Source organism: Cavia porcellus, unplaced genomic scaffold, assembly GCF_034190915.1.
Source record: "Cavia porcellus strain 051 isolate PalLab524CR breed Dunkin Hartley unplaced genomic scaffold, mCavPor4.1 scaffold_19, whole genome shotgun sequence".
NCBI classification, from domain to species: Eukaryota; Metazoa; Chordata; class Mammalia; order Rodentia; family Caviidae; genus Cavia; species Cavia porcellus.
The window spans coordinates 23048015-23064578 of record NW_026947502.1 but is presented as its reverse complement, the minus strand read 5'-3'; the positions used below and the strand labels follow the sequence as shown (position 1 = coordinate 23064578).

General features: G+C 45.8%; 1 protein-coding gene and 1 long non-coding RNA gene across 2 annotated transcripts in view; one reads left to right on the top strand and one right to left on the bottom strand.

Moving 5' to 3' along the window:
• Window positions 1-16564, top strand: part of Slit3 (slit guidance ligand 3) — a 590749-nt gene that overhangs the window by 461070 nt on the left and 113115 nt on the right. Inside the window, exons 10-11 of the mRNA XM_003473328.5 lie at window positions 8045-8116; window positions 13921-13992. Of these exons, the coding sequence (XP_003473376.2) occupies window positions 8045-8116; window positions 13921-13992 (144 nt within the window). The remainder of the gene's footprint in view (window positions 1-8044; window positions 8117-13920; window positions 13993-16564) is intronic.
• LOC134471605 (uncharacterized) overlaps window positions 1273-16564 on the bottom strand; it is a 31701-nt gene continuing 16409 nt past the window's right edge. The window contains exons 2-3 of the long non-coding RNA XR_010041083.1: window positions 3333-3463; window positions 1273-1996 (exon numbers count right to left, since the gene is read on the bottom strand). This is a non-coding gene — a long non-coding RNA (uncharacterized LOC134471605). The remainder of the gene's footprint in view (window positions 1997-3332; window positions 3464-16564) is intronic.

Here is a 16564-nt window from a genome sequence, read left to right as displayed (position 1 = left end):
CTGCCAGCTTTTATCTTTTTTTCTCTGGCAACCATCGACCTTCCTTTGGCCAAGTTTCAAACCCACATCCGATAGAAGAGGCCAATCTCTAAGTCCTCAAGCTGTGGTCAGCAGCCCGCAGCCCAGCCGTGATTTGGGAGCCCTGTGCCTGGCCACCCTTCTGCTGGCTTCGTACCTCTGTGCCCATTGTTCAGGTCTCACAGGTGCATAGGTCAGGTCTCCAGGCGAGGGAAATTACAAATATTCACTCTGGAGGTGCACCTTAGGCAGGCCAGCCCGTACCTGGATGGTGGGGCTCACATCTGGACATTAAATTTTAACAGCGGCATTGATAAGCTAGAGAAGTCATTGCCAAAGGGCTGTCTGCTTATCATGGAGTTTTTCCCAGTGCGTGGTAAAGTGAGAAAGTTTAGAACAAAGTGATATTTTTCTATATTCACTTTGAGAGAACAGCCTTTCAGTTCCTGGATTTTGTTACTCAGTTATTGTTTTATTACATATGCCTTTTATATTGCTTTGTTTTATGAGACAGGATCTCACTATGTAGTTCAGGCTGGTCTTGAAATTACTGTGTAGCCTGGGCTGGTCTCAAATTCAGGGAGATCCTCTTGCCTCTGCCTCCCAAACACTAAAAGTGCAGGTATATGCCACCATCCCCAGCACTGCCCTAGTTACGGCCACTGAAGAAAGAATATATACATGTTCTATATGTGTATAATTACACGTCATTATATAATCATAAATTTATGTGTACACATACATTGACTTAACTGGAAAAGTAAAAGAAACTGCGGAACCTATAAAATCCCAAAGTCTAGGAATGATTGACCCAACCAGAGTATAAGACAGCAAGCAGGTGATTGAGCACGTGGCCATGGACTCAGGCAGACTCACATCCCAGTGCTTGCCTTGCCTGTGGCCGTTTGCAAATGACCTGTTTTTCCTTCGGTACTGAAGGCTGAACCTAAAGGCACTCTAGCACTGAGCTACGTCCTCCCAACACCCCCTAACCCCGTTTTTATTTCGAGACAGGGTCTTGCTAAGTTGTCCAAGCTGGCCTCAAAACAGCAGTCCTCTTGCCTCAGCCTCCCAAGCACCTGGGGTTGCAACTGGGTGCAAATAACTTTACTGTGCCTTGGTTTCCTCCACTGAAAGGTTTAAGACTTAGTGGTGTATCCTTAATGGTTCCTAAGAAGGCTAAACGGATGTGTGCTGTAGGGTGCCTGCACAGGCCATCTTCAGTTAGCAGTGAATGTTCTCATTTAACCACAATTATGACACTCAGCACCACTTTATTAGGGACAATGATAGTCTAAGAGCAGGAGCTACCAATGCAGATTTCTCATAAAGAAAGGTCAGTTCTGTCAGGCATGCTGGCACATGGCTTTAATCCCAAGCTCTGGGAGGTTGAAGCAGGATCATAAATCCAAACCCAGCTTGGGTAACTTAATGAGACTCTGTCTCAAAATAAAAAAGGGATTTGGAGATAGCGAATTGCGAAGGCCCTGGGTTCAATTCCCAATACAGAAGGAAGGAAGGAGAAAGAAAGAGAGGAGGACAGAAGAAGGGACAAGGATGGGGGAGGGAGGACAGAAAGCTGGTTCTTCACAAGGTGGTGAATGAGCTAGAGAGAATGAGCTCTAGAAGGAAGCTTGCCACCACATGCATCATTGCTTGAACCTGGGAGTAGCTCATCTTCATGCAAATGTATGCAGACATAGTCATCAGGCTGCCCCTGCTCCTGGGCACCCACAGTCTACCAGATGGATTGCACAGGACTCTTCTTGCTGTATTTGTTTCATTCCTCCTTTGCGATGAAACGTAGCTGAGAAGCTGAAGCAGATGAGGCAAGTCTCTACGTTGTGGAGGGCGATTCAAGTAGTAATATGGAAAACAGTTGCGGAAGGAAGAGACTTCCTGCTTCTGACGCCATACAGTCAGGCCTGGTGACCCGCATGGCAGCCTCCAAGTCTCCAAAGCAGCTAAAATGCATTCTCTTAGCAGTAAGCGGAGATCAGGAGACCAGTGGAACGACAGGAAAACAAAAGGGAACAGAGTTGAATCAGCAGGATACGCCCAGAAGAAATAGCAGTGTCTGGTTTATGATGCCGAAGACATCCAAACATGACTTTTTTGTTTTTTATACTGAGAATTCCACCTCTGGCCCACGACCAACTATAGAATCCAGATTTGTACATACCCTTAAGAATGCCTGGTACTATTTAAGGCTCTGCATTCTCTTTACTCAATCCTGAGCTACTAATGATTCTTTTCAGTGGCCTTAACCTTGGGAGAGGTTCTGCACTCTCCAACATTTGGAAAGGGTACCTATCTCTCATGCAAAGCAATCTGGCAGACTCTCTTAGATTTTTTTTTTCCAAAGCCAAGGCAGCTCAGAGGAGTGTGTGCTGGTCTCTTCGCATACCAGAGCCAATTCCTCTAAAAATAGCTTTCTTCCAGAGAACCTACAGTGAGATGGTTCACTGTAGATTTTCCTCGAAACTCAGCTTCTGTCAAGGGCACTGTCCACAGTGTTCCTTGATATTTCCCTGAACCAGCTCCAGTCCCCAGCCATGAGATTTGGGGCACAGCAAGAGACCCACACACTCCTTTGTTCTGGAGTCTTCAGGTTCCCTCCTGGGCCTTCAAAAGCTCTAGAGGAAACTCTACTTGAAGAGCCCTTCAATCACATTGCTTGTCTGAGATGAGGAGGCAGCTGCTTAACAATAGCAGGTACCTGCACTGCACACCGGAAGGGGTAAAAAAAGAGAGTGAACTAAAGACAAAATAAACCAGCAAGCAACCAGAGAGCCAGTGCTGTCTAGAAACCACAAAGCCCAGTGACTCGGAAATGTGCGGAGAGCACCCCGTGTTCCTCGCCTGTGCCAGGCGAAGGCAGAGAGATGGAGTGAGGTGGACACGGGTAGATACGAAGCAGCATAGCTGGCAACACAGTGGTTCCCAACAGCCCTGGGGCCAATAGCCTTGCAAGTTTTGAGTCCTCGTTATGCCTCTAACATTGGGTACATTTCTTAACATCTCATGCTTCACTTAGTTCCCCCTTTGCAAAATGGGCGTGATCATAATCTACCTAGAAATTTTCCATGAAGATCGAAGAAAATGTGTGAAAGTTAACACAGTGTCAGAAGGCTTCTGAAAAGAAAAATGGAATCAAGAAAGCAAAACCTATGCCCACGTACACATATGCAGCATGATAGAATGATTTAGTCTCAGACTCCCATGCTGCTCTTTTTTAAGATAAAAAGATATCATCTGTAGGTATCTGTGCACATGCATCTGATCAGAAGAATTAATCTGTGCCGTATCCGTACCTCTATGTTCCAGAGGTGATTGCAGGTATCCCGCAGACAGAAGTTAGAGGTGGCTTGCATCAGATTGATCATCCAGCCTCATCTTTGCTGTGAACTAAACATTCAAACTCAGTGGAAGAGTTTAGGACTCACTGTGAGAAACAAGGATAAAGGGAGAGACGAGTGAGATACTGTGGAAGTCGAGCTCAGAGCACAACCTTGAAAAGGACCTTCTCCTCCAGCTCGGTGCCAAGCATAGGGAAGCATCAGGAATTGGACCTTCAGGCTGAGTCATTGTCTGGTCTCCAACCAAATGGCCCGAGATGACTTGGGGAAGGATAAGCAAGGCATTGTCTCCCTTCAGCAGGACCCGAGCATCCTCACAAGAGTTCCAAAGTCAAACACTGACAGAGATGAGAAGTTAAGAAACCAGGAAGGGGCATTTATGGGAGGCACAGTACAGCCTAGGAATTATGGACCCAGGCACTGTCTGCATCACACCAAGCCAGATTCGCGTCTAGGTCAGCATTCACTAGCTACCTGAACTTAGGCGAATTCACCTCTTGTACCACAACTTCTTAAGTTTATCTATAAAATAGTTTTGGGGTGGGTTTTTATTTTTATTTTTTTTGGTACCGGAAATAAAACTCAGAGCCTCTTGTTCGCCAGGCAGGTGCTACACACCTGAGCTACATCTCTGGCCCTAAAATGAGTATTTTAAAAACATTTCTGCTTCATAATTATTGACATGAGTGGCATGAGCGAGCCAGGGTAGGGAGAGCACAGGGTCTGACATATAGAAACCCTCCATTAACAGTAGATGTTCATTATGTTATCATCATTGCTAGCCCCCCCAGAACAACCACCCAGCTGCTGCCCCTCTTTACAGGCAACTGGTGGACGTGGCCCGCACAGGCAGTGCCCCTGCCGGTCTCCCTGGCATCAGTTGGCTTGTGTACTCTTAGACACACATTGTGTTTAGTCACATGTTTGCAAACAACAGATCATTAGGAAAGCACCCGAGGAAGAGGGCGAATCAATGCGGAGTGTGAATGGCTGAAATCCCCATCAGATGTTCCCATTGTTTCTGCTGGTGCAGAAAGATGCTCAGCTGTTTGATTTGTGTGTTTGTTTTTATGCTACTCCTATTAAATCAGTTTGCAGCCTGAAGAATGTTTGCCAGACAAAGGGCAACACATGTGCCAGTTAAGAGACCTAAAACAGCTGTTGGCTTCAGACACATCTCAAAATGTGACAGTTTTTGCAAATGCTAATGCTGCTTTTTGTTCTTTACACTGAAGTTTTTTTTTCCTCCCCCTGGAAGACTAGATGGTTGCCTCCGTGTTTCAAGCTGCAGGACTGAGCAATGCACTTAACCTACCAAGGGTCCCCGCTGCATAGGGACTGTATGTCCACACGCACACATATATGTGCACACTTTAGGTCTGCTCCGTGATAGAGGTGTCGTTTCCCCAGCAGATGAGCTGGCAAGGACTAAAACAATGAAAGTTCCATAAAGCTCAGTGATTGAGTCCGGACCTTGGAATCAGAAAAGCCCAGTGGGAGTCTCAGCTGTAGCTCCTCCTGCCTTTGTGAATTTGGGCAGTGACTTTGCCTGGGTTTTCTCATATTTAAATGGAGATGATGATAACTGATAAGGTCTGCCCCAGAGGGGCATCAATATTAAGTTAGACATATCATGTAAGACTCACTACAGCGCCTGGTAGCTTGATCTCAGCACCTAAAATCCACTACCTCTGATTGCTGCTGTTACCCTTGCCCTGGCCTCTACTTTATCTCTAAGGTACACAGACTAGTCACACCTACTCCCAGCTGCACACCCTGGACAAATCCCTGACGTGTCCTAGGCCAAGGTTAATTCCCATCAGATCATAGCTGTGATGCTCCATTAAGGGACGGATGTTTAGCCAGTATCCACACAGCATGAGAAGCCAGCAGACTGCAGGCAGTGCCTGTGCCTAGACCCCTAGAGTGAGCAGGCTTGGGGAGCTGAGAGTCCAGCATAAGCCCTCTGCCAGGGTTCACAGGCTTAGCTGGGAATTCTTTGTTCTTTGTCCAAAAGCAATGCCATTGTGCTCCATTTCTATATTTTATATGTACAATTCTCCCTCCATACCCATGGGAAGCTGCTTCAGGACCCTCCACAAATACTCCCAACAAAAATCCTCCACTGCTCAAGTTTCTTATGTAAAATACTGTTGTATTTCCATATAACCTGTGCACATCCTCCCATATACTTAAATCATCTCTAGATTATGTATATCTAACATAGTGTAAATGCCATGTAAATAGTTGTTAAACTGTATTGTTTAGAAATAATGACAAGAAAAACATCTGTGCCTGTTCAGTAGAGATGCAATTTTTCTTAATATTTTTGAACCTCACTTGATTGAATGTGGGTATGTTACCCATGGATACGAAGGGCTAACAGTATTTATACCCATATTTCATCTTTCTGAAATTTTTCCCAGTTTCCCATTTTCACAAATGTAGAGTGGCAGTGTATCAGATAGAAAAAAGAGAGACATCAGTTCTGCCCCGTACTGGGTCCTTCCCTCTAAACAGGTTATTTGACCCCTCTAGGCTTTCATTTCCTCATCTGGAAAATGGAGAAATACAGTTGGCTTTATAGGCATAAAGAGTAAGAGAAATCAATTAGACTCCATTAATGATAGCTCTTCTTATTTATTATAGTACAAATAAAATTCAGTGTTGTGATAGACCATGCTGGGATCATCTCTTTCAACAGATTATTAACACCTCTGCTCATTGGCCCATCCCTCCACTGGCTCTTTCTCATCGCTGAAATGAGATTAATCCGTTAGGAACTGCACCAAGAACCACCAGCATGTCTCACACCCCACCCTCGTCTATGTGTCAGAGGTTGCTGGCCTGCAGAAGGAAGCAGTAGGTCCTCCTGCAAAAGCCAAGAGAGTTGCCATCATTACATACAGGGTTTCTCCCTAGAGGTACCAGCCAAGTGAAATCCTTTGCCAAAGTGGCAGGTGAATCACAGGATTCCTGGAGAGCATGTGTCACCTGACCGGCAGCCCCAGAAATCCATGCTGTCTCGGCTGAGAAATCCTGCTGAACTCTGTACTCAACTGGAAAATAACAGTGCCCTTGGAACTTCTCAGTCAAGGCAGGCTCCTCTGTGGGTGGCTGCATCCAGTAGCCCACAGTCCCTGAAACATTGTGGCAAGCTTTGGTGGCTCATCATGAGCCCATCAACCAGCCAAATCCCGCCTATAGCTGCAATCCCAGCAAAGAACCCTTCCTGTCCCCCTCCAGCAGAGCACAAAGACATTGTTAATAGACCATGGCAGTCTCATTTGTAGACTCCATTCATCTAGCAGCCAAGAATGATCTGTCCTGATCCTCCCTCTCTCCTCTCACCCGCCCTCCCCCTTCCTCCCCCCACCTTTCCCCTTCGTTTTTCCTGGAGAGTGATTTGTCTGTATTATGGGTAGGCCTGACAAACCATTCCACATTAGCAGCTGAGATGTTGTTTGAAATGGGAAAATTGCTGGCAAACTGCTCCATTAGCAGTTCCAGTAACAAATACTCTGTTCCCCCAATGAAGATGAGATCGCAGAGGCACAAATTAATACAACTGTCTCCCCCACTCTGCAGCGGGGATTACTCTTTAAGATGAATGGGTTCAGCCCAGCCAGAAATGTGCATCCTCTAGACATAACCTCCAAGGAAGCCCATTCCTCCCCTCTCTCCCTTTTGCTTCCTCCACTTTCCCCCCTCCACTCACACCTTTTTTTTAAGTCTTTGCAGCTGAGGGTTTGGGGAACATCAGTGCCAAATGAGGAGGTGATGAAAAGATCTGTACCTCGGGGAGAAGAGAGATGGATGGGAATGTGATGCTGAGTCCTCAGCCTGGACCAGGGTGCCATTCATCATCTGTAATAGAGCACCCCGCCTCCCGCTCATGCCGGTTTCCCACTACACCTGTTCTGGTGGTGGGAAGTCATTTGAGATCAAAGCATGAAGAATGGAAAGGCTGACTTGCTCCTCACGGCCTCTTCTCCTCCTAGTCCTGGGCCCTGAGCCTGCAGCATCTCTTTCTCTTTCCAGAGTAATAAGAGCGGAAGCATTTCAAGAAGTCCATGTGATGTTGAAGCCACAGATTCCAGCAGCAGCCCGGGAGAGCAATCTTGCCTGGGCCTTTCGGGCCTCAGGTTGTCAGAGAAGCAGTGTGATGGATAGCAGGCTGGGGGACCTACAGTCTTACTGACTGCTGGTCTACCATGTTAGAACAGCCAATTGAAAACAAAGAAATGAAGTCAGCTGTTGAAATTTCTATCCAACTATTCAATTTTCATTGAATAGTTACATGATTTCATGATAGCTAAGCATTATGGCTATGGGACATCTCTTTATTTTTCCTTTTTCCCTTTGACTTTTTGGCACTGTTTTTGGCTACTTCTTACAGCTTTCTCTAGAGGCAGCTCGTAATAAACAAGACAAGAACCCTCAAGGAGAAACAATCCTTTTAAGATTTCTCCAAAGATCCTTAGACCCTTGTACACTCCAGAAACTGATCTCACTGGCCATTGCAGCATTTTCTCTGTCTCCTATCACCAGAATGTGTGGCTTCTAATCAGAGACACCAGACTGTCCTCAAGAACACAATGACCCTTAGTAATCACTCGTTGACAAATGAATGGCTAACTGACTGTCCTCTGTTCTGTTTCCCTCAGTCGCCTGGAACAGAACTCCATCAAATCCATCCCTGCAGGAGCCTTCACCCAATACAAGAAATTGAAGCGAATGTGAGTACCCCTGGGAGCAACCGAACCCAATTTTCATGGTGGTGATGGGGGTGATGGTGGTGGTGGTGGTGGTCGTGGTCATGGTATTGGTGGTGGTGGTGGTGATGTTCATGACGGTGGTGATGATGGTGGTGGTTATGGTCATGGCCATGGTGGTGGTGGTGGTGGTGGTGGTGGTGGTGGTGGTAGTTATGGTCATGATGGTGATGGTGGTGGTGGTGGTAGTGGTAGTGGTGGTTATGTTCATGACAGTGGTGATGATGGTGGTGGTTATGGTCATGGCCATGGTGGTGGTATGTGCATATGCTGGGGAGGGTGGGTATCTGCAGTGTCTAATAGGTAATCATCTCAGGTGATAGGCCACATCCATTTTTAGATCCAGGATATACTACTAATGCTGGCAGATAAGGCTCAGAATTATTGTATGCAGCTTGTGAGGCACATGAGCTTAGATGGGTAGAGCTAGGCGCCTCCCAGCCAAAGCAAAGTAAAACTCTCAGTGTGGGAGGAAGAGAAACAGTGGTCCCCCCAAAAAAACCCCACTGCTTTTTAATGTCTATGATGATAGAGACATAGACCTAAAAGGAGCATTTAAAAGATACTTTTGAGTGGCTCCACAACTGTCTCTCTGACCATCACTGACATCCCTACATTCACAGCATAGTATCAGTGACTGTCTTCTACACCGGAATCTGTAGAGCAGGGAGTTAAAACAGACCCTGCACTCAAGAAGCCTCCAGGGGGAGAACATAGGAACACAGGAAATAAGTCTCTGAAATTGATATGTACCTCAAAATAAAACGAAAAATGAAAGGAGGCAGAATGCTGGTTGGATGGGATTTCAGGTGGGGTTTACCTGAAGGCTTCTATGTGTAGGTGACCTGAATGAAGGGAGAGATGAGCATGAGCTCATGGGGACACTGACCTAGGCAGTGGGAAGAGCAAGTAAAAGTCCTGGAGCACATGCGTGGTGGTCTGTGGACCAGCAGGAAGGGGTGGAATGAGAGAGGGGAGAGGGGGAAATGGTGCTGGAGCTGTAGATAAGGCCCTAGATCGCTTGAGCCCTTAGGCCTTTCTGTTCTTTCTAAGATAAGTAAGAAGCCTAAGAGGATTTAGTTCACAAGAAGATCATGTGGCTTGGCTTGATCGTGGTTATATGACTTATTTATGGTCAAACCCAACATCCTAATGGTGACTGTAGCCAGTGTCACAGCCACCACTACATGATATCAATCCCTGGTGACACCAGCCTGTGGTAACCCCTTGCCACAGCCTGTGACAGCTCCATTACATCATTGCCCTTAGCACCTCCATGGTGATGGTGCCATCATCCATCCCTGTCAACCCTGAGCAGTGCTCAAGTGACTCACAGAGACACTCAGCTCTGCACACTCTGAAGGGAAACAAGTAGGGTTCAGACACAGCCCAGCCATTGCCATAGTGCTTAAGATTCGGTAGAGAGATCTCGTCCCCTTTTTTTAGGCTGGGAAACCATTTCTCTAGTCTAGGAATGAAGACGCTGTTTTCAGTTCCATTTGCTTTTCTCTGTGCCCTCCCAGACGCTCCCCACACAGGAAAGAGACAGGGCAGGTGTATGTGTAGACTGGACCACGCCTCTTCCTGCCTCGCAGGCTGATTCACTGTTTTCCCTTGAGTGGGAGGGTCTGCTGATTAACAAGGTCTGCTGATTCCTTTTATGTTAAAAATAAACATCCCTGTGAAACAGTGGCATTAGTAGGCTTTACCCTCCGATTTCAGGAAGCCAACTTCCCATCTCCCTGGGAATCCAAAGCAAACAAGACTTTCTCCTGGTGCAATTCCAGCAGTGGAAACCTCCGTAATGAGGCAGCTCTAAGTGTGGACTTCTCCCCTTCCCTTGGCAGCGTTCCTGCTGGAGGAGCTGTATAAATACAGGCCTTAATATTTAAAAGCGTGGGTCATTAATCTCCTGGTGTCCCTGCTTCCCCAGCTCATGCTCCGTGCACCCACCCCCATTCATTTTTAAAGCCCAGCTTGATTATGCAGCCATTTAGTAATTTCGGTGAAAAATGACAAGTTCAGTCACTGCCCCAACCTATATCTCTTGCATGATTTAAGTTACTGCTCTAATTTTTTGTGAAGTCCAGGTAATTTAGAGCTCTGCTGTGTTTTACCATCCTTTTTCCATCCTATAGAAATTACCACGATGCATGCATTCAAAATTCATGAGACTTTCTCTGTCATGACCTGGAAAGAGAATTTAATTTTTGATTACTTCTGATGCTGCCAGTATTTATTATGATGCCTTTTTTTCCCCTCAAGGGGATAGCAGTAGGGAAAAGAGCCTACTTAAAATTTTTTGACTAATAGAACTTTGGAAGTCCAGACTAAAGTTTAATGGCTTGGGAGAAGTAGAGTCCCAGGTAATAATGGATTTCAAAGTCTTAAGTGTGAATTTCTCCTAGGTACCCGTGATTGGTTTATTCTCAGTATTCGACAAAAGAAATTTCTCCCTCAGCTGTGACTGAACTATACCCTGTTTTTTTCCCTTTAAAGAAATGAATTAGCCGTGAATAAGCTCTGTCCTTACCCATTTCTACTGATCACCATAAAGTATTAAAAAATATTCCAGTAGCTGGGCTGGGTGGCCCGAGCCTGTGATCCCAACTGTTCAGGAGGCTCAGTCGAAAGGACCCCAAGTCCAAAGCCAGCTTGGGCAACTTAGTAAGACCTTGTCTTAAAATAAAATTTTGAAAAAGCTGGAGGTACAGATTAGCAGCAGAGCTTTTGTCTAACATATGTAAGGCCCGGGATTGAATCCCATATCATACATACATACATACCCATGCACACACATATGTGCATACATACATATATGTATAGCATGAATGTATGCTTGCATACATAATCACTCCCAGATTTTTTTCAAACTGTTATCAAAGTAGAAAAGACATTTGGAGGGATAATAGAAAACACCAGAGATTACTCTGCTGCCTGGTTTTCCAGAGTTGTTTACTGGTAACTTACACCTTGAGACTGAACCAGGTTGTTTAGCTAGGTGATATGTAGAGTTCTTTTCATTGCTCTTAGGTAGAATGGGCTTCCACAACTCCAGGACCTCCGAGTATCTCACACTTAAATTCCTGTTTAACTCTTCTACGCAGTTGAACTTGCCTCATCAGTCTCTGAAAGCCACCACTCTTGGTCATCCAGTGTATAACTTCAGAGGACTGAGATGGATCTGAGACTGATCTGAATGTAAACCACCACAGCCTAAAGTAAAGCCCATAGGCCTTCTTTGTGGCAGTGTCCTGGAGATTTGTCAAGTATGCAGATTTCCACTCCTTAAACCCCAGCCTACCAATTCAGGCCATCTAGGGATGCATTGTAGAACCCCATGGAGGTTTGACAGCCATTGGTACAGGTTGACCACAATATGCAGTCAGTTCTAGGCAGACAGGGCAGGGAATAGTGCAGAGGTCAGTGGTCAGCTGCAGCCTTCCTCAGTCTGCCTTCCTGTCCCATGCCACTGTGCTCTGCACCCATTATAGTGAAACAAGAACAGCCTTGCACTCGGTCAGGAGATTTAAGGTGCCCACTCTGGACTCAATTGACTATGTCCAGTCACCTGTGGCTCCAGGTCCTTGACTTCTCAGGGATGCTGTCTCCTTCCTGCAGAATTAAGAATTAAGACAAAGCTTTCCACGTGATCTCATTGACACAAAAGATCTTTAAAAATCCGCTTCATAGAAGCAGAGTAGGATGGTAAATCCCAGAGTCTCTGGGAGAAGTGAGGGCCACGGTGACCTGGAGAGATGTTGAGTAAAGGATACAACATTTCAGTTAGGCAGGAGAAAGAAATTCAAGAGATCTGTTGTATGACAGGGTGACTATGGTTAACAATAAGGAATCGTACAATTGAAATTGCTGACAGTCCATTTTAAATGTCCTCCCCACAAGTAAATGATGAACATGTGCAAGAATGCATAAGTGAAATAGTTTGATTTGGCCAGTCCTCTGCTGAATACATATTTCAGAACACCATGTTATAATCATTCATATATATTTTTTTTTAGCAAAATAGGGTCAATTCCCAGCTAAACTATCACTTCAATTCCCAGTCTCCACCATCTCCAAAACCCTCAGATCTTTCACCTCATGCTATAGGGAAGGTTGAAGCCAAAAGTCTAATTATGGAATAAAAACCCAATTGCCCTCCCAGATCTGAAGCAGAGGCCCACTGGCCATGGGATTTCCACTCGACTTCTAGAGGTCTGAGCACCTTCAAGGGGCAAATAATGACCAGGAGAAAAAAAGAGCCAAAACACACCCTCTCTCCTGTCTGATCTGAGCAAACCCCGTTTGTTTGCCTGCAGTCCTCTGCTTGGCAGCCACACAGAGGGTGAGCAAGATTAGGATAATCCGGGGTATTTGCTTGTTAAGACCCTTATACAAAAACGGAACGCTGAAGAAAAGCCCGGTGTAAGCTGACGAGTTTGCGAGTTCAATCTATGGATTTGTTAGAAGCAATCTTGCCAGCTAAAGGGATAAACTAGACAGCTGTGTAGAAGAGGCCCTAACCTGTGAAATATCTTTCAACTTATAGGCTTTGCGGATGGTGAGGGAAGGGAGCAGAGGTCCAGCCCAAGGTGTAGCAAGGCTTTGCCAAGGAAGCTCGGTGGAGGAGGGAAGGGTCTCCAGAATACTGCCCCTCATGTGTGCTTCAGGGGCTGGATGTCTGGCCTTGCTGGAGGCAACTGCTTACAGCTCGCTCAGTTTTGCTCTCTTCTCAGTATCCACTTGTCTCTTCCTTGTTGACCTGCAAGGACCCTAGCTCTCTCTCTCCTGCACAAAAGCAAGGAGACATTGATTTATTTTGTTAAAGCAAAAGAACTGTAGAGTTTTGTTGTCACAGAAAATTGGAGCATCTCTCCTCGGAGTGATGGAAGCCCAAAGGCCAGCCCTGAACTAATAACTCTGGGGGAGAAAATCTCCCTCACGGAATGAAGGGCCATTAGCAGTGGTCAGTTCTCAGAGGTCCCTGGGGTACAGAAAATAGGCAGTCCAGGGCCTCTGCAAAGGAGCTGGGGGGGGGGGGGTTTCTCTGTACGTGTAAGGTCAGGTTAGGTAACTCATAGCCAGTGATCCTTCTGTCACACAACACGTTCTCACACACATCCTCCAAGACCCAGACATTGTCACTTCCCTAGCCTTGCTCCCAAGTGAGGAACATGGGGAGCCAGTGACAAACCCATACCTCAAAGGTGTCCCTTGAGAATCCCGTGATGTGCCTACATTACAATATCCCAGGAGGTGTATCGAGCCAGACAGAGGCTTAAATCCCTGCCCCTAATCTCCTTTTACGTTAGAAAGAAAATTCACTGGGAAGTCACCGATTCAGATCTTTCTGGGAGATACATAAGCATTTGCTGAGGCATAAGACAAAAAGGCACTGCTTAAAGGGACCCCATCTGTGAGTCTGGGTCCTGTTTGATGTGTGTCATTAACTGAGTGATAACAAGGCCTAAGACAAAGTCCCTAGATACAGATTTGTACCAGAAAGTGAGACCCACATATGCCAGAGGCAAGGTACAGTAGAGAATGTACTGAAACCCAAGGAGAATGGTACAGAGTTAATGTGCTTTGTCACCAGACAGTGGAAAAGAATGGTCTAGGTGCCTTCTCTTGTGCTATGAATAAAAGACTTACATGATTGATCAATTAATCCTTACCCTTTTGAATGCCTGAACTGCTCGATTTGCACTTAGGGATGGCTATTATCACCTTCAAACCACACTCTCAGACTCTCCTGTTAATGTTTTCAGAGACATCAGCAAGAATCAGATATCGGACATCGCTCCAGATGCCTTCCAGGGCCTGAAGTCCCTCACATCACTGTAAGTGGGGCCAGGACGGGGGTGGGGGACACAGGCATCCACATTATTCCAGGAGCTGTTTCTCAAGGCTTTCTGCTCCCTAACACACTTGTGGCAACCTGGTAAAAGAAACAAATATTTCTTCAGGGGAAATTGATCCTGGGGAATATTTCTACAACTCAAATGCATTATTTTTATTGATTAAGTGCCCAGCAGCTTTCCCAGTTATTGGTTTCTAATTCGAATGCATCTTCGCCCCTGTCCTTGCTCCCTCCCCCATAAGCCACAGCAGCACTGTCTCTGGGGAGGACGGAGGAAAGAATGGCAGCGCGTGTCTATTGCTGAGAATCCCTTGCTTCCCAGCCATATATGCGTCCTTGTCAAAAGAAGGGCTTATTTTTTCCTGCTAATTTTTAGATTTTATCCTGACCAATCTCATGGCCAGTGTTCTAAGAATATACACCTGCTCCATTCCCTTCCATTCTTTAACTTTGAAACCCACAAGCAGCCCACTGGAGCTTGCCTACCTGGGGCAGGAAGGTATGCAATTGTGTCCTGATTTCCTGGGTGGCTCCCTGTGGGGGAGTCACGTGAGCATTCTATGCCTGTGCAGAAAAATGGGGACAGTGGCATCTTCCCCACCTACCACATTCAGTGATCACACTTACAATAATAGCAGGAGTCAGTGGCTCTCACTGAGCACTGTGTACCACTGCGCATGGCTCTAGGAATCTCCTGTTTTGTGTTTTATTTTGTGTTTCAATACTGGGAATGGAACCCAAGGGCTTTACATCCCTGTTTCTTTTAAAAAATTTTGAGACAATGCCTCACTAAATTGCAAAGATGCCCAGGCTGGGTTTAAACTTATGGTTCTCCTGCCTAAGCCTCTCAGAGTGCTGGGATTACAGACATGTGACACACCCAGTTATGTTCTAGGAGTCTTAATGGATGTAATTCTCACAGCAACCTAAATTATAGAATCTATTAACCTTCTTTGACAGATAAAGAAATTGAGTAACCAAAACTCCTTATCTGTTTTGTGCCTGGCTATATTCCTGGTACCTTGAACCTGGTACTTTGATTATATTCAAAATCATGTTAGAACAAGGAAATGTAACGTCTCCAGTAATAATTGGAAAAGGCAGGACACAAATCCAACCTGCCTGGTTCCAGAACCTGCACCTTTGATCTCCATGCTTTGGAAACTCTTGATATAATGTGGAAAGTCAAATGTAAGCTACAGTAAAGTCTTCATTGATTGATAGCATTTAAATCAGCTGGTGGCCTATTCCCCTCATCCGGGCCTTGGGGCAGCAAGGAAGATGCTCAGAGGCAAGCTGTCCATGTTTTTCATCCCTGTGCAACCTGTTTGCCTAATGCGTGAAAGAGCAGGTAACAAGAGCTGCATCCCTCACCCCCCTACCTGGCCACATCCCATTGGGCAGGGGTTGAGGACAGGAAAGTCTCTGATTCAGCTGTTGTCTGATGCCTGCAGAGTAAATTAGTTTCATTTATCGGAAAGAACATCTGGCTGGGATATCAAAGACAGGACTGTATGTGAGATTAGTGTCTGCTTAGTGTGCCAGAGATCACAGACAAAAAGGGAGAGGGTGACTGTCTGCCCCTGTATCCTATCTTTACCCTTCCACACCTTCCCATTCCCATTTCCTTTGTCTGCTTTTCCTCCGCTGCAATTTAGGGACAGCCTAAGGATAGTGAAATCCTTTCTGTCTTGCAAGAAAAGACATTCAAAATATAGTTGCTGAACGTGAATTTGCCATGCCATGAACTAGCTCTCAAATACATATTGGGCATTGTTTAGGGGAACCGCCTCTCACCATGATTTAGTCATCCATCAATTCGGTAGAAGCCTACCATGTCCTGAGTAGTGTTCCAAGCACTAAGAATGTGGCTGTGAACTAGAAAGACAAGGCTCACAGCCCCATGGAACTGACAGTTGAACATAAAGTCATCCAATCCCAGATCAGATGCGGCCAAGTTAAGAGCTGGAGAGCCTAACCCGATACCTGTTCATTTGTTCATTGATTCATTCATTCATTCAACATGTATTTGCTGTGCTAATTATGTTCTATCCCTGATTTTATCCCCAGCCATGAGCAAATCCCATATTGTCACCATATTCATGGAGCCTAAATTCAAGGAAGCCATTGGAGTGACATAAAAGTTAAAAATGTAAACTCTTTGGAAAAACTAATAATAGAATAATAGGTGATGAAAAATATTAATTGAAATATTCAGAAGCTTCCAAGGAGAGATGCTGGGGCTGAGACCTGACAGGCAGGAAGATAGTTAAGCCAGGCTCGGGGGATGGGAGTCATGTAGAATCACACTCAGGTGTCCCTGTGGTGGGTGCACAGGCAAGTGAAGCGATCCAGTATGCTCAGGGATGTGCCTTCGGGAGTCATGACTGGGGGAATGAGGACCCCTGCCTGCTCCAAGCCTCCCGGTCCCACCAGCTCACCCGCTTCTGCTGCACTTGGAGTCCTGACATCCACTGAGAGGAGCAGACAGCAGCATTACTACATTTGGCACAGTGAGCAGTAGGACATTAATATGAATTACAAATGTGAGC